Source organism: Canis lupus, chromosome 9, assembly GCF_011100685.1.
Source record: "Canis lupus familiaris isolate Mischka breed German Shepherd chromosome 9, alternate assembly UU_Cfam_GSD_1.0, whole genome shotgun sequence".
NCBI lineage: Eukaryota > Metazoa > Chordata > Mammalia > Carnivora > Canidae > Canis > Canis lupus.
Window position 1 is genome coordinate 4,776,692 of NC_049230.1, and position 27,118 is coordinate 4,803,809.

General features: G+C 55.8%; 1 protein-coding gene across 3 annotated transcripts in view; it reads right to left on the reverse strand.

Annotated features, from left to right (window-relative positions):
- Positions 1-7,827: 7,827 nt before the first annotated feature.
- MGAT5B (alpha-1,6-mannosylglycoprotein 6-beta-N-acetylglucosaminyltransferase B) overlaps positions 7,828-27,118 on the reverse strand; it is a 72,332-nt gene continuing 53,041 nt past the window's right edge. For 2 of the 3 annotated variants that reach the window (XM_038546505.1, XM_038546503.1), the window contains exons 11-18: positions 26,079-26,209; positions 25,622-25,627; positions 18,194-18,349; positions 16,884-17,030; positions 16,616-16,732; positions 11,256-11,330; positions 9,823-10,079; positions 7,828-9,327 (exon numbers count right to left, since the gene is read on the reverse strand). In XM_038546505.1, the coding sequence (XP_038402433.1) occupies positions 9,129-9,327; positions 9,823-10,079; positions 11,256-11,330; positions 16,616-16,732; positions 16,884-17,030; positions 18,194-18,349; positions 25,622-25,627; positions 26,079-26,209 (1,088 nt within the window). In that variant the 3' untranslated portion in view covers positions 7,828-9,128. The remainder of the gene's footprint in view (positions 9,328-9,822; positions 10,080-11,255; positions 11,331-16,615; positions 16,733-16,883; positions 17,031-18,193; positions 18,350-25,621; positions 25,628-26,078; positions 26,210-27,118) is intronic. The other variant, XM_038546504.1, reaches the window with a different exon arrangement.

Genomic DNA, 27,118 nt, shown 5'->3' on the forward strand with positions numbered 1-27,118 from the left:
AACCTTGGGGGCTGATAGAGGGGTGAGCGATGAAGAGGGAAGGGCTGTCCAGGCTCCACCTGTTTTTGTTGAAACCTGGGATGGCCAGGTTGTTAGGGTGCGGTTCCCCCACCAAATCGATTGTCAGAAGTCCTGGCAAGGGTTCTAGTACAGCATTCTCATTGCCTTTCAAATACCTCTGCATCTGGGGATCATCACCCACTGTATCTCAAGGGTCTCATCTCGAGCCAGCACAGGGCTGGGATTTCAGACGGTCCGTAGAGACAACAGTCTGCTCACTCTTCTCCCTCTCTCTGACTCTCCTGCACCCACCTAGTCTCTTTCCTCCATCTTGCAGCTGCCTCAGGGCCTTTGCATAGGCTGTTCCTTCTTCCTGGGATGCTCTTCCTTTTGGCTCACTTCCTGCCCAAATGTCATCCCACTGTGGGTCTTCTTATCAACCTATAACCACCTTCCCATCTTCCATCCTCCCTCTCCTCCTTGCTAGAGATTTTCTCTATAATGGGTCTTAAATATCAGTTTGTTGTCCGTGTTCTACCCAATGCTCTGGGACAGCAGGCACCTTCTTCTGTGGCAGCCATATTCCCAGAACCATGCTCAACATCTAGTAGGTTCTCAATAAACAGTTGCTCGATGAGTGAATGAATTCTTGGCTAGAGAAGGAGCACAGGGATTGGGTCTGAGATGGGAAAACCTCCCTTTGTACTCAGCTGGCCACGGGGACCCCGTGGTCTGAGCCTGGCACCAGGGGCCTTGTCCTGCCCCTGCGTGGAGGGTGGCCACCTGCTTTTAGGGCATCTGGTTCCATCCCCGCTGGTGACTACAGCTGCCAGCCCTCTCAGACCTGAAGACCCACTCTGAAGACCCACACTTTCCGGCTGCACCTTTACCCTCACAATGAGGACCCTCACTGCCACCTTTCCAGGCCCATCTGCAAAGTTGGGATCAGAGGGAGATATGGGAGCACCCTCACTGGGCAACAGAGCCACCTTATTTTTTTCAAATCAATATTTAAAAGATGCCACTTTTAATTATGTTTGAGTGCAATGTACCTCGAGGCTTTTTGTGGTAAACGGCTCTCAATAAACACAGTTTATTCATTAAGTATTATTAATTATTTTCTTGAGTGTGGCTGGGGTGGGGGGTCAGTGGGGGAGGCGGGGGGAGGCAGAGTCCCACTCGGCCCGTGGTGGCATGTTGCCTGTCTACCCCTCGGCTGAGCAGGGCTCTGAGAAGCTGCCCGTGTCAGCCCTGACCAGGCTCGCCTGGGCCTGCAGTGGGAGAGGAAGCAGGCCGAGTGCTGCAGGGGCCCCCAAACCACGGGAGGAAAGAAGGCAGAGTAGGAGTGGGGATGGCCGGGCTGGCAAAACCACCGGCTCCGCCAGGGTGAGACTCCACCTGCAGAGAGCTGCTTCCCTGGGTAAAGTGAGGATTCTTGGCCTCGGCCAGAGAGGGAAAGAGAAGAGAGTTACCACCTGCTGAACCGGGGGCTGAAGTGCCTTGCGTGTCTCAGGAAAACAAGATGCAAATAAGACATAAAAGCCCTTGATTTGTAGCATATGCCTATTTCCACAGTATAAATTTTCCCACCATGGCTGGTTTCAAGATATCACCAATTTAGCAACTGGCTGGTAAAAGCCCTGAAAAATCTAACAACCATCTCTGCAGGCCGATGGGAGCAAGCCCCAGCGCCCTGGCATGTGGCAGGATTCAAAACTTCCCTGCGAGGAGGTACGTGGGTTAATTTTATGTGTCAACTTGCCTGGGCCACAGGGTGCCCAGATTTTTGGTCGAGAATCATTCTGGGTGTGCCTGTGAGGGTGCTTGTGGGTGAGGTTGATATTTGAATTGGTAAAGTGAGTAAGGCAAATGGCCCTCCGCCAATGCCGATGGGCCTCGTCCAATCAGTTGAGGACCTGAGAAGAACAGAAAGGCTGACCGTTCTGTGAGTAAGGGGGGGAACCCTCCTGACTGACTGCCTTCAGCTGGGATGCTGGCTTTTTTCTGCCTTCAGACTTGAACTGAAACATTGCCTCTTCTTGGGTTTTGAGTCTGCTGATTTGGGGGATTTTTTGTTTATTTTGTTTTGGTTTTTCAAAGATTTTTATTTATTTATTCATGAGAGCTGCAGAGAGAGGCAGACACATAGGCAGAGGGAGAAAAGGGCTCCATGCAGGGAACCCGATGTGGGAGTCCATCCCAGGACCCCAGGATCATGCCCTGAGTCGAGGGCAGACGTGCTTAACTGCTGAGCCACCCAGGCCTCCCGAGTCTGCTGATTTTGGACCGAAACTTACACTCACCTGGTTCTCAGGCTTTTGGGGTTCTGACAGGTGCTGTACCATTGCCATATATACCATATATACCAATATATATATATATTCTCCAATTTTATTGGTTCTGTTTCTCTAGAGAACCCTAATAGAGATATTTGTAGTCACCAGAATAACGGCCCTGCAAAGATGTCCAAATCCTAATCCTTGGAACCTGTGAATATGTTGTGTTAGATTGTGGGATGGTTAATTTTGCATGTCAACTTTACTGGGCCACAGTGCCCAGATATGTGGTCAAACATGATTCTGGATGTTTCTATGAGGGTATTTTTGGATGCAATTAACATTTAGATAGGTAGCCTTTGAGTAAAGCAGATTGACCTGCAGGATGTGGGTGGGCCTCATCCAATCAGTTGAAGGCCTGAGTAGACCAAAAGACCGATGTCCCCTGAGACAAAAAAAAATTCTTGGCGGATGGCCTTGAGACTTGAACTGCAACATCAGCTCTTCCCTGGGTCTCCAGCCTGAGAGCCTAGTCTTCGGGTTTCTGTACGAACCAGTCTCCATAACCATGTAAGCCGATTTCCTAAAATAAATCTCTTTCTCTCTCTGTGTATATGTAGACATCTATATGTGTCTACACACCTGTTTCTCTGGAGAATCCAGACTAATGCACATGGCAGGGAAGAATTAAGGTTGCAGAATTGAAATTGTTCATCAGCTGACCTGAGAATAGGGAGATTATCCTAGATTATCTGGTGGGTAGGATGGAGTCTACCCATCACGGGTAGACTCTATGCAGCAGGATGAGGCAGGAGGGTCAGCGTCAGAGCGATGAGATGTGAGAGACTCGCTGGCCGTTGTCGGCTTTGAAGATGGAGGAGGGGGTTCCACAAGCCGAAGGACACAGGTGTCTCAGGCAGGTGGAAAAGGCAGGGACATGGATTCTCCCCAAGAGTCTCCAGAAGGAGCGTGGCCCTGCTGACTCCTTGTTCTAGCAGTGAGACCCGTTTTGGACTTCGGCTAAAGAGGAATATATAATAAGAAGAAAATCATAAATGCGTGTTGTCTTATGCCACTAAGTTTGTGGCCACTTATTACTGCAGCGATAGGGAATGAACACTAATACGCGGTGTCTGCACTTCCCTACACGAGGGGCTAAAGCTCAGGTTGGTCGCTCAGGGTCACTCAGGTCAAAGACAGGGTGTGAGCCCAGTGCCAGCTGATTCCAAGGCCCAGGTGTGTGTGTGTAGTGTGTGTGTGCACACACGTGTGTTTTTTCCACGAGAGAAGCCACTTTTTAAATGTAAGCCCCTCTCTGGAAGGCCTGCCAACTTAATCCCATATCTGCCTAGGTAACAGGAAAGTTTTCCTTTTTTTTTTCCCCCTTTTTTAAAAGATTTTATTTGGGGGGCACTGGGTGGCTCAGTAGTTGAGCATCTTGCCTTGGGCTCAACTTGGGTCGTGAATCCCGGGGTCCTGGGATCAAGTCCCACATTGGGCTCCCCACAGGTAGCCTGCCTCTCCCTCTGCCTGTGCCTCTGCCTCTCTCTCTCTGGGTCTCTCATGAATAAATAAATAAAAATCTTTAAAAAATAATATAAGATTTTATTTTTAAATGATCTCTACACCCAACATGGGGTTCGAACTCACAACCCTGAGATCAAGAGTCGCACGTTATACTAACTGAGCCAGCCGGGCGCCCCATGGGAAGCTTTTCTTCATAAAACGCCAGAAAAGAAAAGAAACATCACAAACAGCAGTGTCCAGGCAAAGGCGGAGCTGGGCTTGCAGGAAGGCACGGTTCCCCCCAGAGGCCGGAAGGAAGCCAGAGATTTGAAAGCCAGATGGTGAGCGTGCGAGTGTGGCCGTGCAGGCCCTGGGACCAGGGGTTTGGATGTTGATCCCTCCTTGGGGACGAGGGGTGTGGCCTTGATTTACGAGAGAAGAAAGTGGAAGACACATTGAGTTCCAGAACAGAGAGGCGAGGAGGCTAGTCCGTTTTGGTGGAAGAGGCGAAACAGGGAGAGGTGGAGGCTGAGGTGTTTCCAGAATTGATGAAAAAGGAAGCATCAGGGGCAGCCCTGGTGGCACAGCGGTTTAGCGCCGCCTGCAGCCCAGGGTGTGATCCTGGAGACCCTGAATCGAGTCCCACGTCAGGCTCTCTGCATGGTGCCTGCTTCTCCTTCTGCCTGTGTCTCTGCTTTTCTCTCCCTCTCTCTCTGTCTCTCACGAGTAAATAAATAAAAAATCTTAAAAAAAAAAAAAGAGAGTGAACAATGAAAAAGGAAGCATCATCAGATTCAGGAAGCCCAGTGAACACCAGACTGGACACTGGTGCCCAAGACACAGGCTCTGGATGGGAGACTCCACACCGTCTGGGCCAAGCGTCACAGCAAGCCCTCACGCTGGGGGAATGTTTGTTGAATGAATGCACGAATGATGGGGAGAAGGAAGAAGAAGGGAAATGAGACACAGATCCAGCTTTAGACAGGGCTGGGAATTCACAACCTCTAGCCGCCCCTCCACTCCTACCCCTGGGGGGCCCCGGAACGGGGTGGGCACAGGTGAGGGGGGCCTAGGGCAAGGGCGATGAGCATCCAGGGGTGTCCAGTGTGATCCCGAGGAGCCCTCACCGCCTTGCCCCAGCCTGAAACTCCAGAAGCCACATGCCCAAGCCCACGCCGGCCCCGGAGACCCCGGCAAAGCGTCTAGAAGGCAGAGGTGGCTGCTGGCCGGGCCTGGGCGGCTGGGAGCTGACCAGGAGGGCGCCTGGTCTCGGTGCTGCTCGCTTGATACTCAACACACGAAGAATCAGCTGCGCTGCTTCCCCAGCATCACGAACGAGTCTCTTGAGCCCAATATTCAAATATGTGCAGAAGTCAGGGCTGGGCTATTTTTAGCAGAGTCAGAGGGAGGTGATCTAAGGCGGAATCGGCGGGAGGGTGACAGTCCCGGGATCCACCTGGGAAGTCAGGCTCCAGGCCCGGCGCCCTCCGCTCCCAGGGCCTAACCCCCGGGCCCGTGTCCGGGTGTCTGGGGGAGGCTGGGGGGACGGCGGCGGGCTCCACACTCGGCCTGCAGCCCTGGGGCCTTCTTGGAACTTAAAGAGTGAGCACCGGCACGCTGTTCTGAGAAAAGATGGTCTGGGCCCACAGCCTGGCCAGGGGGACCCTTGGGCCTCTGGGCTGGGGTTACCTCCCTCTTCGGTGAGTGTCCTTAAAGGCACCAGAAATCTGGCCCCTTGAGTATTGGTTCCCACGGCCCTGGTGACAAATGATCACAAACTCGGTGGCTTAACACAACAGAAACCTATTTTCCCAGTTCTGGAGGCCCGGGTCTGCTCCCCTGGGAGGCTGGAGGGGAGGCTCCTTCCTGGCCTCTCCTGCCTCTGGTGTCGCCAGCAGCCCGTGGCACCGCCTGCCCTGTAGCTACCTCGCCCCTGCCTCTGTCTCTGTCCCTGCCTGCACACAGCCTTCTCCCCGTGTGTGTCTCCGTCCAAGTGTCCCTCTCGCCATAAGGACCCCTGCGTTGGGCTCAGGGCCCACCCCCATCCAGTAGGACTTCGTCGTCTTAACTGATCCCACCTGCAAAGGCTCCCTTTGCAATTAAGGTCACATTCACAGGTGCTGGAGGTCAGGACTTCCACATATCTTTTGGGGGACACAGTTCGACCCACACTTTCCATCCCGCCCTCCCCAAGTACAGCTGCACCCCCCCGTCAGCAGCTGTGGCAGAAGGCCCTCCAGGCTCGGGGTCAGCACACCTGGCATCCTCATGGTTCCCACCTGCCCAGAGGCGGCGAGGAGCTCCTTGAACCTCGAGCAGCTGGATGGGGTCCTGAGCCTCACAGCCCAGCTTCCCCGGCCGCTCACACCTGCTTGTCTCCCTCCTCGCACCCGGACCTGGACCTGCCCGACCTCAACCCCGCCGCGTCCTAGGATCCTCTCCCTCATCTCACGCAGGAGGCACTGAAGTGCAAAGTCAGGTGGGGTCCTGCGGTAGCAGGTCGGGGTCCTAAGGGGCCTTTGGAGGTAGTCAAAGGGAAGGGGGGCACCTGGGCGCCAGGACACAGGGAAGGCCAATCCACCAGGTTCGGCCGCACTGCCCGCAGCACCGCCCGGCCCAGCCCCAGCTGAGAGCGCCCTCGGTGACCAAGAGAAGAAATCAAACTGGCCATGCCTCCCAGGCCCCTGCAGATCCCAGAGGGGACCCTGCCCCCTCTCCGCCTGCCAGCCCCCCGGGGTCTAGGGAAGGGTGCTTGTCAACAGCTTCCAGCGCTAACTCCTGCCCTTGAACTTGGGACTCGGGCTGGGGCCCGTGTGCCTTCTTCACTGCAGGCTGGCCCCAGCCTCCTCCCTCCTCGTTCCCAGGCTCATTGGCTGCAGCCCCAGGGGCCCTGGGCCCTGGAGATGGGAGGGCGAGGCAGGGCTTCAAATGCCTCCTGCAGGCGGGTCCTCAGCCTGATGGGACCCTCGCAGAGCAGAGCTGGGGGGTCGGGGAGCAGACAGGAGTTGCCCGTCTTGTTGGCAGCCCAGTGGTTCGCGTCGGATGCTCAGCAGAGGCACCCAGAGGGGAGCTCTTTAAACAGCGGAGGCCAGCCCCTGCGCGGAGATGGTTTCATGGGTCTGGGGGCGGCCTGGATGCGGGATGGCCCACCTCCCTGGGTGATTCCCAAGGCTGTGAGGGGCTTCATCACACCAGTTCCACCACCTGTAAGCGGGCAGGATGACGTCACCTTGCAGGGTGGGGGGAGGTGGGCCTGGGCCTGTATTGCCTCTGATGTTCGGTGGTGGGTGGGCGGCAGCTCGCTGAAGGGGGGGGCCCGGCGCCGTCCAGTGGGGGAGGGCTGAGAACCCACAGCCTTCCTGGGGTCCGCTTCTTCTCTTCCTACCAGCCGGTGCCCCCACACCCTCCGCCTCCACCCCACCTGAGTTCAAAGCCTGCCAGGATCCAGAAGTAGGCTCCTACACAAAGAACTCTTAAAACCCAACAGTAAGCGACACCTGGGTGGCTTCTGCCTTCGGCTCAGGGCATGATCCTGGGGTCCTGGGATCGAGTCCCACATCGGGCTCCTTGCATGGAGCGTGTTCCTCCCTCTGCCTGTGTCTCTGCCTCTCTCTCTGGGTGTCTCTCATAAATATATAAATAAAATATTTTAAAAAATAATAATGGGAATATAACAGTACCTACCTGATGAGACAGCTGAACAACAAAAAATGACAAATTGTGTGGCCAACACTCTGCCCCGTGTCTGAAGGACGGCAAAGACCCAGTAAGCGTTAGCTAGTATTTCTCATGATCTGCCTCAGGCTCTTATCAAAATACATGTTTACTCTCTGACCTCCCAGAGGCCAGGCCGAGGTGAACAGAGCCGGGTGCAGAGTCTCAGTGCGGCGCAGCCTGACCCAGAGAGCGCCAGCTCTGGGGCCCCAAGCACCCTGTGTGCAGCAAGTGACAAGGGGCAGCAGGGGCCTGGGGCCCCAACATAGCCAGGCCCTCGCCCTGGGCATCCCAGGAAAAGACGAGAAACAGCACGCTCCTCCTCTGCACCTCACATCCCAATAAAATATTTATTATTTCAAGAAATAAATCTTTAAAAAAAGAGAGAGAGAGAAAAGAGTGTCTCTATTGCTTGCCCCCGACAGGTCAGGTCCCTGGTGGCCATGGAGCTCCTGTGGCCACAGGGGGGCGGTCTTGGATGGGCTCCCCCCCTCTCCCAGCTCTCAGGGCTCCCGGCAGGGTGGAGGGGCAGGCCTGGGTGGGGGCGGGAGGTGGGATTATAAAACGGGGGTGGGGTGGCAGTGTCTCTGAAGGCCCCACCGGCTTAACCAGGCAGGGCTCCGGGCAGGGGGAGGAGGGGAAGGGAACATCATGGGGCAGGGGCAGGCATGCCACACAGAGATGATGGGTGGGTCCAGAGGTGGTTTGAGGCTGGAGGAAGCTTGAGGCAAAGGACGGGCAGCATCGGAGGGGGGACTACCTGGGGGCAAGCAGGCCTGGGAAGCCAGGAGCTGGGCTGGGCATGCCACGAGGCTGAAGCTCCATCCCAAGCCTTTGCCTACAAGAGACGCTGGAGGGGAGGGGGTGTGCGGGTTCCCAAGCCTGCTGGGGTGGGGACAGAGGCTCTGGGGACAAATCCACGGCCTGGAATTGCAGTCATGCCAGGATGAGTTTCGGGAGAAGCCCAAAGTGGAGAGAGCTGGAGCAAGCAGGAGACAGAAAGAGTTCAACCCAGGGGGCTAGGTGGTCCCCACACTCTCGCTGTGCTCCCCAATATAGGACGGAGGGGGATTTTGCAAAGGCGGGGGGGGGCTGAGAGGAGGCAGGAACAGGGTACCCCGCCTGGCCTTCCCCCACTCCCTGGTCCTTTTGGTCCACGCCCCAAACAACCATAGAGGGATGAGGCTGACCCCTCACACGTCACTGCCCTCTCCCCAGACCCTTGGTGGGGGCGGGGGCGGGCGGGCACTGCCCCTGCTCCCTCCTCGTACATTCTGGAGCCCCATCCTGGGCCTACGAAGGGCCAGGGCGTCAGTCTGGTCCAGAACTCGGCTGGCACGGAAGCAAGGGGCCTCCGAGCACCTGCTCCTGCCGGGGCGGCCCTCTGACGGGTCCCACAGCCGCTTGGCCACGACGCTGCCACGAGCCCCGGGAGGAGGTCGAGGAGCCCGGCCGGGTGGGCGAAGGCCCGTAGCCCTGGGCCCGTGCCCTGTGCGAGTATCTGCTCTGCCCGCTTCCTGGCCAAGGAAGGAAGCTCCAGCGTGGGAGGAGTCGAGGGGAGGGCAGGGCGCTGGAGGTCAGAATCTGCTGGTGCTTTCTCCGCGGCAGGGAGGGCCGGACGGGTGGGTGCCCTCACAGACAGTCCTGGCACAGGGCCACTTGGCCCTTGCGGAAGTCTCGGCAGGGACAGAGCCGGTGGTACTTGGTGCTGGAGCCCGCGCAGCTGAAGAGCAGGGGCTCCTTCTGCAGGAAGCACTCGCGGCCGGGCTGGGCGAAGGCCGGGTACAGGTGGTTCATCTCCGACTCCGTGCTGTCACAGGGCACCCGCAGCCTGGACGGGCACCGCGGGCGGCGGTCACGGCCCCAGCCCGGCCCCGCCCGGCCCCAACCAGGGAAGATGATTCTAGGGGACAGCAGGACAAACCCCGGGCCGCATCCCCGCTGGGGGAGAGGGGGACGGGGGGTGGCTGGGCTGGGAGGAACCCTGGGCCGCTTTCCTGGCCTGGACCTAGGAGATGCCCAGACAGGCTCGACAGAGGCTGGGGGGGGGGGGGGGGGGGGGGCGGGGAGGGACTGGCAGCGGCTCCTGTGCTGGTGGTTTGGGGCCGAAGCTTCACCACGGTGCGGGGTGGGGGGGTGGGGGGGCACCCGTGACATGGACACCTGTCCGTGGTCCCTACTGGGTTCTTCCTGACTCGCAGGAGAGCATCAGCCCCCCTCCACCCGTTGGCAGGGCGGTGACGGGGCAGTTACGGGGCGAGGAGCTGCAGGGGAGCAAGGCTGGGTCAGCCCAGGAGGTGGGCGGGCGGGCGGGGGGCTCACTTACTTCTGGAAGGCGTCCTGGCTGTTGAGGAAGGGGAAGAAGGACGGCTCGCAAATCAGCCCATGGTCCAGGCAGGCGTCGGTGCAGGCCCTCCCGGCGGTGGCCAGCCAGGCCCGGAGGGAGTGTGCTGGGGGCCAGGCCCCGGGGGCCACGCTGGCATTCTGGGCCCACTCCAGGTGGGTGGCATTGGGGGCCAGGACGAAGGGGCTCTGTGGGGCTCGGGCCCCTCCTGGGGCAGGGCCGGGGGCTGCACAGAAGTCCTGGCCGGCGGGGAGTGGGGGGTGGGGGGGAAGCAGCATTAGACGGGGAAATGGGACCCAGATGCCACCGGCTGACACTTGGGCGCATGGCCTTGCCACCACAGCAGCCACACCACCTGGGGAGCTCCCTGAACGCCAGGCAGACTTCCACACGTTATGTCATTTATGCCTGGAGGCAGCCCCAGCAGAAGTGTCCTAACACGTCCCCCGCTATTTTATGGGGCTCAGAGAGGTCACGGGCCCTGTGCTGGCCTCACAGCTGGATGGCAGGGGCCAGCCTGGATGCCGACCCCCCTGCACCGCCTCACTGCTGGTCACACTTCAGCTGGGCTCAGAGTTTCCGCCCTGAGGCTCATGTGCCCTACCTGCGGTGGGGCTGGGGGGGTAGGGGGGCTGGGGCTGACCAGAGGGGCGCTCCTCGCCGGGGTCAGCTCCAGGGGCCTGCAGGGCCCGACAAATGTTTCCGTGAGCCTCATGGTGACATCCCTGTGGGAGGCAGGGGGCTGAGAGTCCCGGGCTCTCAGTATTCCTGTCCGTAAAGCTAATGATCTAGAACCTCTCTCCAGCCCAGACACAGGCCACATGTGCTCCGTCTGAGTATCAAGTAGTTATAAAGCACCTTACACCCAGTCCCGTGGCCCAGCCGGGCCCTGCCACTCCCGGCCACCCACCCCAGAAACCCGGAGCCTGGAAGGCCACCGCCAGCCCTCGGGAGGCTCAGATCCCCTGCTTCTCCAGCAGCCCCGTCCCCTGGGTTCTCAGCAGAGTCCTCTTCCCTGGGGGTGGGATGGGGGTGGACGCCTTCTGTACCTGCCACTCAATCAGGTATCAAACTTTCAAGCAAGTTCTTTATCAAAATAAAAATAACGGTCCGTGCTTCTGTGTGGTGGTAGGGGGCTGGGCTCTAGAGCTGGTGACCCCAGGGGCCCCCAGGCCTGGACTCGGAGCAGGAGAAGAGCAGGATACCCCTGCATCTCCCAACTCCCCCCCGCCCCCAGCATCTGCAGGAAAAGGAAACTGAGAGGAGCAGGAGCAGGAGTTTACGGGGCACAGAGCCCTGCATGGAGAGAGCTTCCCCAGACAATGGAGCTGGCTAGACCCCCTCCTCTGGTCTGATGGGGTTTGGGGTAGTCCCCACCCCCCATCCCTGGGGCAGAGAGCGGAGGGCCCACCTACTTGGTGCTGGATGTAGGCGTGGATTCGCTCCAGCATCCCCTCACAGGTGTACTCGTAGGGCAGGTAGGGGTCTACCTGTGGGAGAGACGGGCAGACACATGGGGCAGGAGGAGCCCCGGGCCCCACTAGGCCTGGCTGCTGGGGGCCGGCCAGGCTCAGCATTGGGGGGCAGAAATCTGCTGTGCCCAGGGAGCCCACCACCCCATCTACCTGGCCCTCCACTCAGATCTCCGGTGACCCCTCCCGTGGTACTGGAGGTGGCCCCACTCCCTCCGCCCCTTCCCAGCTGCACAGCTCCCATCCCCATCCCCTCCTGGGCTCTGACGCCTGCTCTTCCCATAGCCAAGCCAGATGGATCCACCCTCCCCTCTTGGGTGACACCTCCTCCAGGAAGCGGTCCCTGAGCCCCAGCCCCACCCGTGACAGGACCACTTTCCTTGGTGGCACCTGAGAATTCCTCCATCATCATTTCTGATTTCTCCCTCGTGTCTCTCAGGTTACAGGTCCCTTGAGAACTGGACTAGGACTTGTCCACCATCGAGTCCACCGCCTGGCATAGTGCCTGTATACAGTAGGTGCTCAGGAAACAGCACCTCCAGCTCTGTCCGCACTCTGCCCAGAACATAGAATGTTCACGAAAAGGAACACAGGGGCAGCTCCCGGTCAGATGGAATGAGACGGATCTGTAAGGCTTCCTGCCCAGGCCAGGCACCTGGGAACTATGGAGGGCACCTGCACCCAGGGGAGGCCACAGGCCATCTGTCTAAATAGCCAACGGTTACAAAGCACCCGCACGGGGGTGTGGCTGGGAGCAGACGGGGTGAGGAGCAAGGGGAATGGGGAGAAGCCTGAAAGGGGGTGCCCACCTCCTGTGGGGGGGTACCGCACCTCCTCTCCACTCTTCTAACCTGACCAAACCCGCTCCTTTTACCCCGCCTAGCACACAGCCCCTCAGAGGAAACTGAGGGCTGGGGGGGGCAGTGTGGATGACCCGTCCCAGACACACACGGGCCTTCGACCTCCCTTGTCCCGTGTGTGTGCAAGTGTGTGTACATGTGTGTATATGACATATTGTATGTATGCGTGTCTGTTGTGTGCATGTGCGTGCTGTACATATATATGTGTGTACAAGTGTGTGCACCGCATGCACATGAGCATATATGATGTATGTATGCATGCATTTTGTGTATATGTGTGTGTTGTGTATATGTATGTGCTGTGTGCTATGCATGTGCAAGTGTGCACATGTGTACACGTGCATATGATGTATGTATGCGTATGTTTTGTATTGTGTATGTGTGTACATGTGCTGTGTGCATTGTGTATATGTAGGTGTGCAAGTGTGTGCACATGTGTGTATATGATGTATGTGTGTATTGTGTATACACGTGCATGTGCATATGTATGTGCTGTGTGCACTGTGTACATATATGTGCAAGTGTGTGTACACGTGCATATATGATGTGTGTAGGCATGTGTTTTGTGTGTATTGTGTATACATGTGCATATGTGTATCTATGTGTACAGTGTATAGATGTGTGTGCACATGTGTGTATATGACATTGTGTGTATATATGCATCTGTTTTGTGTATACGTGTGTCTTGTGTAGTGTGTGCACGTGTACAAATGTGTGTGTGTGTGCTGTGCGAATCTGCACATATCTGTGATGTATGTGTGGGGCTGGGCACCCACCTGACCCGGCCGGATCCTGATTCTTGCCCTTTTCCTGCCAGCAGCCCAGGCAGTGTGGGCTGACACCTGTGCCCAAGGGGGGGTGGCCTCCGTCCCCCTCGTCGAGCCCACTGGGTGCGCCACGCAGTCCTGCTCCCTGCAGACCCCACCTCAAAGGGCTGGAGGCCCATCCTGGGCCCTCTGCCTAGGGGCACCCCTGACTGTCAGGCTGAGGAGCGCACCAGGGGCACCTGGGTTCAGGCCACCAGAAGATTCTTGGGACAAGAGCCCGCCCATCTGGCCCTGGCCCCAGTTCCCACTGTGAGCGGCTATTCTTAATCCAGGAGCGGCTCGGGATCCCGAGAATCCCAGCTCCCACCTCTGGCCGCCACCACACAGCCCAGCCGCCTGCAGCCCTCCCGGGTCTACGCCGTCCACGGCCGGGGTCCCCTGGTTCCCCGGACGCCCGTGGGGTACAAGACTTCCAGCCCTGGTTATAGACCCCCCAGGGGACAGAGTTCCCCTCCAGATGTCACTCTTCCTGCTCCGCAGCAGAACCCCTCCCTCCATCACCGCCCCCCCCCTGAAGCCCACGTCACCCGCTAATTCTCATCAGCCTGCCACGTCCCACCTGCCATGAATCTCGCCGGAGGAGCCAGCCTGCCTGGAAATTACCCTCATTAGGCCTCGTTACAGGTGCGCACAGTAATCAGTCTCGACGGGCTGGCAGGTGCTGGTCCCGCGCTGCAATGAGCGTGGGAGGGAGGGAGGGGTGGGCAGGTGCTGGCCCGGCTTCCCCCCCAGCAGAGGTGCCACTGGCAAACCCACCCACCCGGAGTCTCTCCTAGCTCCTCCTTGTTCCTCTTGTCTCCCCCTCCCCGTGAAAGGCCCCAAGACTCACAGAACAAGCTGCGCCCTCAATCAGTTCTCTAAAATAGGATTATGAGAGCGGCCCAGGGTGCTCGTTGAAAATGCAGGTGCAAGGCCACACCTGGTCCTTTAAAATCACCGGACCTGGGGATGGGGTGGAGAAGGCTGGGGGGCTCTGGCGGTTAAGTGCCTTCAGCTCAGGTCATGATCCCGGGGTCCTGGGATGGAGCCCCATGTCTAACGGGCTCCCTGCTCGGCCCCCTTCTTCTGGGACATTGGGTAGTGTCGGCCGCGATGTCCCCTCTTCTCACGGGAGGGCACCTGCTTCTCCTCCCTCTGCCCCCCTCCCCCGCTCATTCTCTCTCTCTCTCAAAAAAAAAAAAATCTTTAAAATCAGAAGACAGGCCCAGGACCTGCATTTTAAACACCTCCCAGGTGATTCTTGGGTCAGGGGGTGAACTGCCCAGGAGGTGGGATGGGACCCCTGAAGGGGCTAAAGGCAGCAGGTGGGCAGGGTTTGGGGCCCACCTGCCGGTGCCAGCTTGGCAGATTTGCCAAACCTTGGTTCCCAGACCCTTTGGTTACTGTGATCTTTTAATTAACTAACAAAATTAAACAGGTGTTTGTGTAAAAAAAAAAAATCAAAAGGAAAAACGATCAAAAGTAAGTTTCCCTCCCTCGGCAGACATCCAGGCCCTTCACCCCGGGAAGCCGCTGTCACCAGCTTCTGGAGGGTCCAGCCACTATCTCGCTCCTTTTGCTCGGCACTAGATCTTGCAGGTTGGGCCTGACCTGAGCTCTGGGGGTGTGCACAAGCCTTGCGGGCCTCCCCTTCCACCCCTGTCCTTGTCCCCTGTGACAGAAGCCCTGGAGGATTGCTTTACCAGGGGGAGGGGAGAAGGAGCAGGAGGAGAATGTGGAGGGGCAGGGGAGTCCCCTCCAGGGTAGCCCTGTGCCTTGTTGGGGGGCCTTCCGATGCAGCGGCCACCTGGGATGTAGGGTGCTGTGCCACACTTGGGGCTGGGGTCGGTCAGGTTTTGGCAGTGCCTCCTTTCTTCTGGACTGAGGCCACCTGGAGAGCCCCTCACCCAAGGGCCATCTCTGGCTTGCTCAAGGGTCCCCAGGTGCAGCCCTCAGCCCGTGATGGATGGAGCTGGCAGATAAACCCTCCCCCTGGTTTACTCGACTCTCAGGTAGGACAATCTGGGATGTGACCTACCCACCTGTCAGAGTCTCCCCGCCCACCCCGGCGGGCAGTGAGCACCAGGTGCCAGCAGGGGTGACCTACCCCATAACACACCATCTCACTTGGTCACTCCAGGACCTTCCTCCTTCCTGGGATGACTTCCCAAACCAGCAGCTTGTGCCTTGGGGGTCACCTCCTGGAGGAGCCCCATCAGAGATGGCCCGAGACCTGGGGGGGGGGCCACAGTAGACATTTGCTCACGCTGATGCTTAAGGAGTGGGGGGCTCCCCACCTCTGCTCGGGGCGGGGCCAGGAGCTCAGCCACCCTGCAGGTCAACTCGGCCACGTCCATCCATCCATCCGTCCGCCACAACTAGGCTAAGACACAGCAGTGTTCTTCTGGGCACTTCCCTAGACACTCACTCCCGGACTGAAGAACGGAAGGACGAGGGTGTGGCCAGTGGAGGAATGGAGCAGGTGAGGGAGGTAGGGATTTTCGGGGGGAGGGGAGCATCTGCAGAGGCGGGCAACAAACGCTGGGGGTCCGAACAAACACTGGGAGTGAGTGATAGCGAATGCAGGGGAGTGTTACAGAAAAAAAATGCAAGGACAACCAGGCAGGGCCGTGGGCCCGAAGCTGAACCCGGGGGTCCCCCTGTGGGGTGGCCATCCCTCTAGACTCTGCCCTCGAGCCTGGCAGTGCCCCCAGCTCCTGGGGTCTAGCTGCGTCCCCTGCCGAAGGAGCCTATCATGTCACTCCTGCCAAGGCCAAGGCTCTGCAGGCCCCCCCAGCCCCCGAAGCCCACCCTGAGCGGTACGCACCCCCGGGAGGGCACCCAGTGAACGTGGTGTTGGGCAAGGAAGGGGACAGCGGCTGGGCTGCTTATTGTCGTTCTGCCTCGCGTCCAGGCTACAGCAAGAAGTGGGGCCCGGGGGTGGGGGGTCATGGTGAGCAGAGCGCTGCCTGCATGGTCTGACCCCCTTTCCAAAGTGAGGGGCCCAGAGGAACATGGGGCCGTCGGAGGCCGCGAGCTGAACTGCAAGGCGACCTGTCAAGCCCCCCCCGTGGCTCCCTCCCTGCCTGCGCCCACCAGCGCTCACATACCTGCTGAAGGAAACCCAGAAAGTTCTTCCCCTTGCTACTCAAGGGGTGACCCTAGGCCTGCCACCACCCCTGACCTCGAGAGAAATGCAGGATTTCAGCCCCAACCCAGACCTGCTGAATCCAAACCTGCGTTTTACCAAGATCCCCAGGCGACCTGTGTGCACGTTTAGAGTTTGAGATACGCTGTCGACAGGCCACGGGCCCACACGCCAGCAGAGTTCAGAGACCCTGCGGGCCCTAATACTGAGAACATTTGCTCAGCCCCAACTCTGGGGGTGCCCACGGGGCTTAGCCTCCTACAGTGCTTAAAACGTGATTCCGGACCCAGCGCGGCCATGTAAGGTTGTGCAGGTTGCTCACGGCACAAAGGCATTTCCCTGCCCCTCCCCCCCACCCACCCCCCACCAGGTCAAATTTGCCAACCCAGGCCTGCAAGCCTGAATTCACCAGGAGGGCCACCTCTTCCTAATCACAGCGAACACCCGGCCCCAGCAGCTAGTGGCAGCCCCGAGGGGTCTGAACCTCACCTGCGTTCTCATGATGGCCTTGATGGCTGCCTCGAACTCCTCCGAGTTGTTGTAGTCGACGGTCCACACGTGGGGCTTGCCGATGAAGTTCTCCGCGTAGGGATGCTGGGAGAACACCTGGCGGGCGCAGGGAGCAGCAGCTTCTCCCCCTGCCCGCCAGGCCGGCCTGGGCAACGGGGAGGCGCCCCCACCCCCGGTCCCCCACGCCCTCCCCCGGTGCCCCTCTTCCAGGACCGGCAGGGCCCCCTGCCAGGCCCTCCCCGCTCACCTCTCTGGAGGTGGGCTTGCCGCGGAAGAACTCGTGGTTGAGGGAGCTGTGGGGCGGGCTGAAGCGCGACTGCAGGAACACGCAGCCGTTGGCGATGGCCTCCAGGGGCGCGGGGCCCTCGTACGGGAAGCCGAAGCCTATGAAGAGCTGAGGGGCGAGGGGCGCAATGGTCATGGAGGGCCCCCACAAGCCGGGGTCGGGACATTGAGAGAGGCAGCCTGGAGGGGGGGGTGTCAAGACGGCCCAGACCATCTGGGTGCCATGGCATGTGCTTCCCCTCTCCGGGCCTCAGTTTCCCCGTTTGTGAAACGAGGAGGTCTGATTAGGTAGTATCAGTGGCCTTTCCTGCTCCAGGGGGCTATGGTTCTGGAGGGGAGGAAAGAGAAAACTGAGGGTCTGAAGCTCGGAAGGCTTTACCCACAGCCACAGCTGAACTGGAAGGACCTTTACTCATCCTGGAAACAATCATTTGGCGCCTAACTTGTGCCAGGGGTGCTCATGGGGCTGGGCCCCAGAAGGCAATCGATAAAGGATTCTGAACCCCGGGCTGCTGTGTAAGGTTGTTCAGGTTATTCACTGCACAAAGCCTCTCCTGCTGCCCCAACACACACACACACACACACACACACACACACGCACACACACACGTCCAGGAAGCCTGAGGAAAGAGCTGTGGCTAGATCAGGAGAGGACCTGGACGCTGGCTGGAGGCCCCCCAGCCTCAGCTGACCCCTCAGGGCCCAGCAGCAGTCTCGCCCGCTGCACCAGCTGCTGCTCCAGGAATACAGCACAGAACTTCCAGAAGCAGTCAGAACAGGAGCCCCAGGGAACTCCAGCCAGGACGTGACCTCAGCCTGCCCTGCATCCCTTCAGTGGCTCTCAAAGCTAGGCCTGGCCCAGGAGTCCGCTGGGCTGCCCTGGTACTAATGGGGTGAGGAGGGCAGCCCACTTCCTCTCCCCCATTGCTGGGCTCGGCTCCACTGGTCCTGCCCAGGTCCCTCCTTGGTGAGCACTCCCAGCTCTGTCCCCAGCTCTTTCCAGGCCCCTGGAGACTTGGACAGGAGGCCCCCTGAGCCTCCCTCAGGGGAGCAGAGCATAAGGCCCGGACAGGAGGCTCAGGGTAGGAGGGCATGAGGCCTGGACAGGAGCCTCAGGGGAGCAGAGCATGCTGGGGTACATCGACACATGGAAGGGGCCACAAACAATGGTGGCAGGCACGGTGGGCCCGGAGCGGGGGCACTTGGGGTGCCCCCCTTTGGTGTCTGTGGCCAGGCCAGAGTGAGGATGGTCAGGGCCACGGTGGGGCTCACCTTGGCCTTGCGCAGCAGCTGCTGGAACTCAGGCTGTGGCAAGAGGCCGTGGTTCTTCACGAAGGCCGGGACCTCAGGGGGCCGCTGGCTCTCGTAGTACACGGTGCCATGAATCTCCATATACTTGTTCAAGATGCCCAGGAACTTCTCCTTCCCCTGGAAGAGGAGGAGGTGGAGATGGGAGCCTCGCCCCAACTGTGGAAGGCAGAGCTGTCCGAAGAAACACCCCTGGTCTGGAAGTCAGAAAATGTGGGGCCAGTCTTAGGTCAGCCATCAACCAGCTGCGTGACCCTGGGTGAGGCCCCTCCCCTCTGGTCCTCGTTCTCTTCATCTGTGAGTTGTGGAGGTTGGACTGGACTATTTTTAGCCATGGAACTGCTTTCTTTGCAAAGAAATCCTATGGGGACGCATATTTAAAGGCATTAAATCCCCCGAACCTGGTATCTCTAAGAGCATCTGAAGAGCTGTGGGGCCAAGGTTATCCCATCCCTCCATCCCTCCGTCCCTCCGTCTGTCCACTCATCCCCTCCTTCCATCTACCCACTCACCCCTCTCCTCTCCCTCTCCTCCCTCCAGCCACGTGGCACATTTTTATAGAGCACTTGCTATGTGTTGGAACTGAGCTCGCTGCTGGGAGCATAGCAAGGACATGATGGAACCCTCATCCTTGAGGGGACATCTGGGGGCAAACCCGCCCAAACTAGCAAAGGCTCAGCCCCTCCAGACTGAGTCCCACATCCATGCCCACCCAGTCCAAGAGGGAGGGAAACAGGCCCAGCTTTGGGGGAAGGGGACAACGGGAGTCAGGGCACAGACAGTAGATAACAGCTCCTCCCCTGGGCACCCATCTGACCCCAGGGCTAGGGCCCTGGGCCAGGAGCTGTGGTCAGTGTAGGACCTCAGTAGGGGTAGGCATGGGGTCTGCCACTGCGCTCTACTTCCTGGGGGCTTTTGAGACTCACAGAGGAGAAGGGATAGGCTGACAAGAAAGGAGCTTCAAGATCACAGAGAAGGCTGAGGCGGGAGGGGTTTTCTTCAGGGAAGGCTAGACCCCCACAGGCCCTCAGGTCAGGAATAAAGAAGCCAGGTTCTCGCTGTGCTGCTGGCTAGCCCGACGTGGGACAGCAAGGACCTTCGGCCCACACTGTAAACCAATCTCTTGAAGAATGTTATCAATGGACATCCAAATATTAACAATTCACATTTTGAAACTCCAACGGCATACATTTTTCATAAGGAGGCCTTCCTCTTCGGGGGAATGGTGTTCTCGGTGATGCACACCAGCCCTGCCTCCGAGAACAACCAGGAAAGGTGGGGAAATAGAAAAACTTCTGTGAAGGTAGTGAAAAGTCTAACAAAGCATGAAGAATTACAAGACCAAGATTTGGGAGAAGAAGGGAAGGAGAGCATTGAGGCTGGGGCTGGGGTCAGCATTCCCCCCTGGGGACACCTGCTGATTCCAGGGTCAGCGTCGAGGAGACTGAGCAGAGCTTCCAGTCACCTTGTAATGCTGAGGGACAAGTGAGAGCTCAGGGTCGGCCAAGGGGGCGTCCCTGATGGAAAACCCAGGCTTTGGGTTGGAACTCTGAGGAATTACACGCTGGAAGAAAAGATGGACCGGAGCTAGAAAAGTCTCTATAGGGGCTCAATTGGTATTTGGGGGGAGGAGTGTCTTTATTATTATTATTTTTTTAATTTTATTTATTTTAGAGAGAGAGTGACTGTGAACACAAGCAGGAGGGGCAGAGGGAGACAGAATCCCAAGCAGACTCCCCACTGAGCCCCAACATGGGGCTGGATCCCAGGACCCTGAGATCAGGACCTGAGCCGAACTCTGGAGCCACCCAGGCGCCCCAGGGGCTGAATCTGTTTTAAATAGTCTCAATCCCTATCATTGCTTAAGGTGATCCAAGATTGTTGGAGCCCCACCCACAAGCTAAAAATAAAATCCTAAAATAAATAAATAAATAAATAAAAATAAAAATAAAATCCTCTCCGGAAGAAGAGGGCATCACCTTCAGATTATTTTTAAAATTTTTATATTCATTTTCCAGAACTCCAAAACAAAACAAAAGAAAACAAACAACAATGAAATCCCAGTCTAAACCCCAGGAGGCTTAGAAGAAGCAAGTTTGAGAAAGAAGAAAGCAGGCCGACCTCTGTTCCCTGATTTTAAGACTTCACTGTAAACCTACAGTAATCAAGGTGGTGTGCTATCGGCATCAGACAGATCAATGGAATAGAACAGAGATTCCAGAAATAGACCCACACACGCATGGCCAATTGATTTTTGACAAAGGTGCAAAGACATTTCAGTGGAGGAAGGATAGTTTTTTTCAACCAATGGTCACAGAACATCATGTATCCACATGCAAAAAAGGGAAACGAATTAGAACTTCAATCTGTACTTCGTATCATATATAAAAGTTAATTCAAAATGGACCATAGACTTAAACACAAAATGCAAAATTATAAAACGTGCAGAAGAAAGCACAGGAGAAAAAAATATCTTGTGACCTGAGGTTAAGCAAAGATTTGTTAGATACGACACCAGAAACATAATCCATAAAACACTGGACTTCATTAAGATAAGGAACTTTGCTCTTTGAACGATGCTATTAAGAGAAAGACAAGCCAAAGACAGAAGATATTTGCCAAGCATATATTTGATAAAGGACTGATATTCAGAATGTGGAAAGAACTCTAACAACTTAGGGCGCCTCGGTGGCTCAGTTGGTTATGTGTCTGCCTTTGGTTCATGATTCTGGTATCCTGGGATTGAGCCCCGTGTCGGGGTCCCTGCTCAGTGGGGAGCCTGCTTCTCCCTCTCCCTCTGCCTGCCGCTCACCCTGCTTGTGCGCGCTCTCTAATAAATAAATGAAATCCCTAAAAATACAAAACAAAAACAAAACAAAACAAAAAATCCCTCTAACAACTCAATAATAAGAAAACAAACAGCCCACTTCTTTAAAGGGACAAACTTTTTGAAAGACACTTTTCGCCAAAAAAAGATATAGGAAAAACAAATAAGCACACAAAAATATCTTCGCCATCATTAGTCATAGGGAACTACTAGTCGAAATCCTAGATGCCATCATTAGTCACAGGGAACTACTAGTCGAAATCCTAGATACCGTCACACATCTGTAGAATGGCTCAAATTGAAAAGACGGACCACGCAAGTATTGATGACCTTGTAAGGGAACTGGACTTCTCATATATGGCTGGTAGAATCAGAAAACATTACAACTACTTTTCCTAAAATGTTAAACCTATTTCTACCATATGATCCAGCCATTCCATGCCTAGGTATTTACCCAAGAGAAATGAAAGCATATGTCTGTACAAATGTTTCTACACGAATGTTCATAACAGCTTTGTTCATAATGGCCAAATACTGGAAACAACCCCAAGGTCCACTAACAGGGGAACAGATGCAAACAGTGTGGTGGCATACAATGGAATCCCATGCAATAGAATAAGTATTCAGCCATAAAAAGGAATCAACAATTGATATGTGCAACAACACAGATGAATCTTGAAATAATTATACTCAGAGAAAATCCAGACAAAAAAAAATGAGTATAGACCGTATGAGTCCATTTGTATAAAATTATAGAAAATGAAGACTAATCTGTGGTGACAGAAAGGAGATTATGAGCTGTCTGGCTGGGAGGAGGGAAGCGGTGGGAGGAAGGGAACCTGGGGGCAGTGGATGCACCATCCTGACTGTGGCAATGGTTTCACAGGTATGTATGTAGGTCAGAACTTATAAATTATATATTTGAAACACATGTAGTTTACTGCATGTCAATTAGGTCTCAGAAAAGTCTGTTAAAAATAGATTTATTTTTAAGAAATAAACAACTTGATTTTTTAAAAAGATTATTTATTTATTTATTTGAGAGAGAGAGAGAGAGACAGCAGATTAAGCCGGAGAGAACACAAGGGGAGGGAGAGGGCAGAGGAAGAGGGAGAAGCAGGTTCTCCCACTGAGCAGGGAGCCCAACATGGGGCTCGATTCCAGGACCCTGGGGTCATAACCTGACCTGAAGGAAGATGCTTCACCAACTGAGCCACCCAGGCACCCTAAACACCTTGATTTTTAGAAAAATCAGGTACATGACAATATGATCAAAACCCAAGAGACGAAAGGGTGCCTGAGTGGCTCAGTCAGATAAGGATCTGACTCTTGGTTTCAGCTCAGGTCATGATCTCAGGGTCCTGGGATGAAGCCCCACATTGGACTCCAGGCTCAGTAGGGACTCTGCTCATGGATCCTCTCTCTTCTTCTCCCTCTGCCCCTCACCCAGCTTGCATGTGCTCTCTCTCTGTAAAATAAATAAACAAACTTAAAAAAAAAAAAAAAAAAACAAGAAACAAACCCAAGAGACATGGACAATAAAAACAGACCCGAGGGAGATCTAAAAGCTGGAGTTATCAGATACAGACTTCAAGATAAATCTGCTGAATGTAGTCAAGGAAATAGAAGATAAGGTTGGAAACCAAATGGAAATGCTAGGAGTAAGAAATCTAGTGGCTGAAATTAAGAACTGAGTGGACAGATTTTCACAGCAGACTGGATCCTGCTGAAGAGAGAATTCATTTAATGAAAAAATGAAAGAAAACATCCAGGATGGACCACAGGGTGGAAGTCACAGAAAAGAATGTAAGAGATGAGGGTATATGTTGGAGTCTAATGTATGCAGAAGCAAAGCCCCAGAAGCACAAGAAGGAGACAGGAGCAGAAGTAATACATAGAGAGACACTAGCTGAGGATCTTCTAAGGCTAATGACAGATCAAATCACAAATTCAAAAATACCTACACATGCCATGTAGGATAAATCCAGAGAGAACCACAAGGAGGCATGCCATAGTAAGTCTACCGAAAACCAAACACACAGAGGTCTTAAAAGTGAGCAGAGAAAGAAGACAAATTACCTTTAAGGAAAAAACAAGGCTCAAAGCAATGACAAAACCCAGAAGGCAAGAGAGTATTTTCATAACACTGAAAGAAAGTAACCGCCAAGCTAGAATTCTGTACTCCGTGAGCACATCCACTAAGAATAAGGCTGAAGTAAAGGCATTTTCAGGAAATCAACATGAAACGAGAGCACACAAGTTGGGGGGATGTAATTAAAGCTTTCTAAGGTTCTTTTATTATCCAATAATGGGGAAAGGTATTGATTAGGCTCGACTTTGCTAAGTCAGGGATGCACCTGTCATCTTTAGAGCAGCCGCGACAAGACTAGGAGAGAGTATATTGAGTCAGCTAAAGGGGGGTGAAATTCAAAACACAGATCAGTGTGAGAGAAGGCACGAGAGAGAAAAGAATGCAGAATGGGCAAGAAAAAGAAACAGAGATCTGCTAGTGAAATGGTAGATTCGAAGCCAAAGATATCAGAAACCACACTAAATGTAAAAGGACTATGTAGCATTAAACCAAATAGGCTCACAGAAGAAAAATCAAACCAAGGATGTAAAGTGTGGAGAGAATGGCTCCACGCCCCCATCACGTCAGCTTCCTTACCCCGTCACAGGAGACAGCGGTTGTTCAGTATCTCGTGCCTTCTCAGACCTTTCATGCATTCAAAGCATATTTACATCTTCCTTACAACACATGCACGAGTGGGTTCATGTTATATATACTGTTCAGCAACCATTTTCTTTTTTTTAAATTTATTTTTATGTATTTATTTTTTATTCATGAGAGACACAGAGTGAGAGAGAGGCAGAGATATAGGCAGGGGGAGGAGAAGCAGGTTCCCTGCAGGGAGCCCAATGTGGGACTCGATCCCAGGATCCCAGGATCACACCCTGAGCTGAAGGCAGACACTCAACCGCTGAGCCACCCAGGCGTCCCCAGCAACCATTTTCTACCCATACACACATTTGTATGTATGCGTGCATGTATGTGTGTGCCTGTACGTAGGCATGTGTGTATGCACACATGCATATATGTAAACTTCCAGTTTCACAAAACAATATTTACTCTTGGGGCACCTGGCTGGCTCAGCTGGTGGAGCGTGCAACTCTTGATCTCGGGGACTGTGAGTGCAAGCCCCACGTTGGGTTGTAGAGATTCCCTAAGAAAAATAAAATCTTAAAACAGTATTTACCCTTAATACACATAAGGTCTTCTGATATTCCTTCTGATATTCTATTTCAGTTCAAAGGCTAACTGGGACTCTCTGATTTAGAAAAAGATAAATACGGCATGGTCCCACTTACACGTGGGATCTAAAAGAGTGGAACTCACAGAAACAGTAGAGCGGTGGTCGCCAGGGGCTGGGGGTGCAGAAATGGGGAGAGGCTGGTCAAAGGGACAAACTTTCAGGCGCATGAAGAGCATGCTCAGGGATCTCATGGACAGCACGGTAACTATGGTTAATCCTACTGTATCGTACACTTGAAATTTGCCGAGAGAACATTATTAGGTCTTCGGTGTTCTCACCACATATGTGCACACGCGCACACAGATGACTATGTGAGGCGATGGTGTTTGGTAGCTTGATCATGGTGAGAAGAAAGGATCATTTCACAATATACATATATGTATATGGAGCCATCATGTCATACACCTTAAAGATACACAATTTTCCCTGCCAACTATACCTCAGGAAAGCCGAGGAGAAAAAGACGCAGAGCTCTGAGCTCATTTCACTATTTATCTGCAGGCTGCAACCTGCCGACTGAAAGGCCCCCCAAGTCGGCCCTTCCGATGTCTGGCCTGTTTCCTCCAGCGGCAAGTGTGGGACTGCCCTGTTGGCCTCTCTCCTGTCCCCCATTCCTCCCCCCTAGACCCCAGGATAACATAAAGCAGCACCCAGGCCTGAACCTCAAGGCCCGCTTTCCGGGGACCCAGAGTAAGACAGGCCCCCGTGGCACGAAATTCCCCCAAATGCTCGCCCTGACCCCCGCGGCTGCTCCCGTGAGGACCTCGCACATCCGGCCTCCTCCGCTTCTCTGCCACCTGGTCCCCTGAACTCTGGGCTGCATCGGTCCCGGGATGCTCCCCTCATCCCTCATCCTCTCCATTTGGCCACCTCTGACCCCCTCCAGTCGCAAAGACCAGAGCAATGATGTCTTTTTGGGGGAGCAGTTTCTTGGAGGGCTCCCGCAGAGCAGCGGTGCTCCCACCTACCACTGAGGCGCCTGAGCTCCAGATGAAGCCTTTCCCTCCCGGATTCATAACCGCCCAGTGCCTTGGGGCAGCTCTTCAGCGGTGTCTTCTGGTAAAAGCAGATGCAGTGTGTGCCACCCCCTCCCCAGCGCCTCAGGCTCCCTGGCAGCCTGCTCCTTGCCCATCACTCGAGAAGAGAATGACCTCCCATCCCTCCCCCCCTCCCCGCACCCCGCAGGGTCAGGGGACCCCCTACTGAGAGCAGAGGGCAGCGGGAGGAGAGTGTGGCAAGCAGGCACCATACCTGGAGCTGCCTCGTTGCCAGGAGGGCACAGAGGAAAGAGAAGAGAGAACAGGTCAGTGAGCAGTGAGCACACAACCTCCCGCACGGGGACCGCTTCTCCCTGAAGAGGGGGTTCCAATCCTTAGCCTCTCCTGCTTTCTGCACTGCCCCCCACCCCTCAGAGGCCCCAAGGCTAGCCTAAGCCCCTCTTCCCAGGCTTACAGTGCCCACTGCCCATTGATATGTTCCCAGGGAGGGAGGGGGGTTAGGCCACAGTCCTCGATAAAGCACATCTGGGTTTGTTGCAGAGCAGGGGAGCCGAGGGGGGCAGGTGTGCAGCCCCCAGGCTGGGTATTTTCACTGGCAGTTAGGGACCTCTCTTTTCTGACCCATCAGCGGGGGACATTTCTGCATCCAGAGCTGGGGGTGGTAGACAGAGCCAGATCCTGGAGGTGGGGGTCCCCGGGGGTGCACTCACCTTCCAGATGCTCGCCTCCTTGCCGTACACCACGGCCATGTTGCTGGCCTTGCCGCCTCTGATGAGCTGCTTCTCTGTCTCGTTGAGCTCCTCGGACACGAAACCCATGAAGGAGTTGTCCGGGGTGTGAGCTGCAGCCAGACCACGGGGTCAGGACGGGGGCCGCCACACAGCCAAGGACACACCCCGGGTCTACCTGGACCTGCCCCATGGCGGGGGGGGGGGCATGTGACAGGGATGGGGACAGGGGACTTGGAAGGCAAAGGGGTCTGGTGGAGGAGGAGGGAGAGCACCCATCAGTGTGTGTCCCCGCCCCGGGCAGCTCCTTCTCCCAGAGATGGTCCCAAAAGCCTGAGCAGCGGGAAAGCCACAAGGTCACCTGGTAGACCCCCTTGCTCGTTTGCAGGCAGGCACGGTCAGGGCCCTGCGCTGGTCCTCCCCCCTCAGTTGGCTTGGGGCCCAAGCTTGGCTGCTCCCCTTTTCTCTCACTGCCGACACCCATCCTCAGAGCCTGGTACCCCAGAGGGACTTCCCGCCTGGCCTCCATCACAGCCGCCCTGGCCCGGGTACCATCCTTTCTGTCCTGGGCCACTGTGACCTGCGGCCGCCCCCATTTCTGCCTTTCTCGTGGCAGCGCCTTTTCTCCAGAGCAATCCTTCCAAACTAACATCCGACCAGGTCCCTCTGCCCAAAACCCTTCAGGGGCCCTGAAGCCCAAGTCCCTACAACCGTCTACAGGATCTGCCCCAACCCCCATTTTGGCAGCTTCTCTTACTACCTCCTGCGACCCTGGCAGGTGCACTCCCTCTCTCCGTCCAGGCTTTGCTCACAGGGTCCTGCCGAGAGGTCCTCCCCGGCCCTGGTCACTCTCTGTCCCTTACCCTGCACTCTCTGATCAGATGCGATGCTGTGTATTTAATTGATCATTTATTGGTGTCAGAATATAAGCCGCACAAGGGCCTCTGATCTGCTCCCTTGCAGGGCCTCAGCACCTGGGCACGCCCGGCGTCCTGGCTCCTGAGCATGTGGACACACCTGCT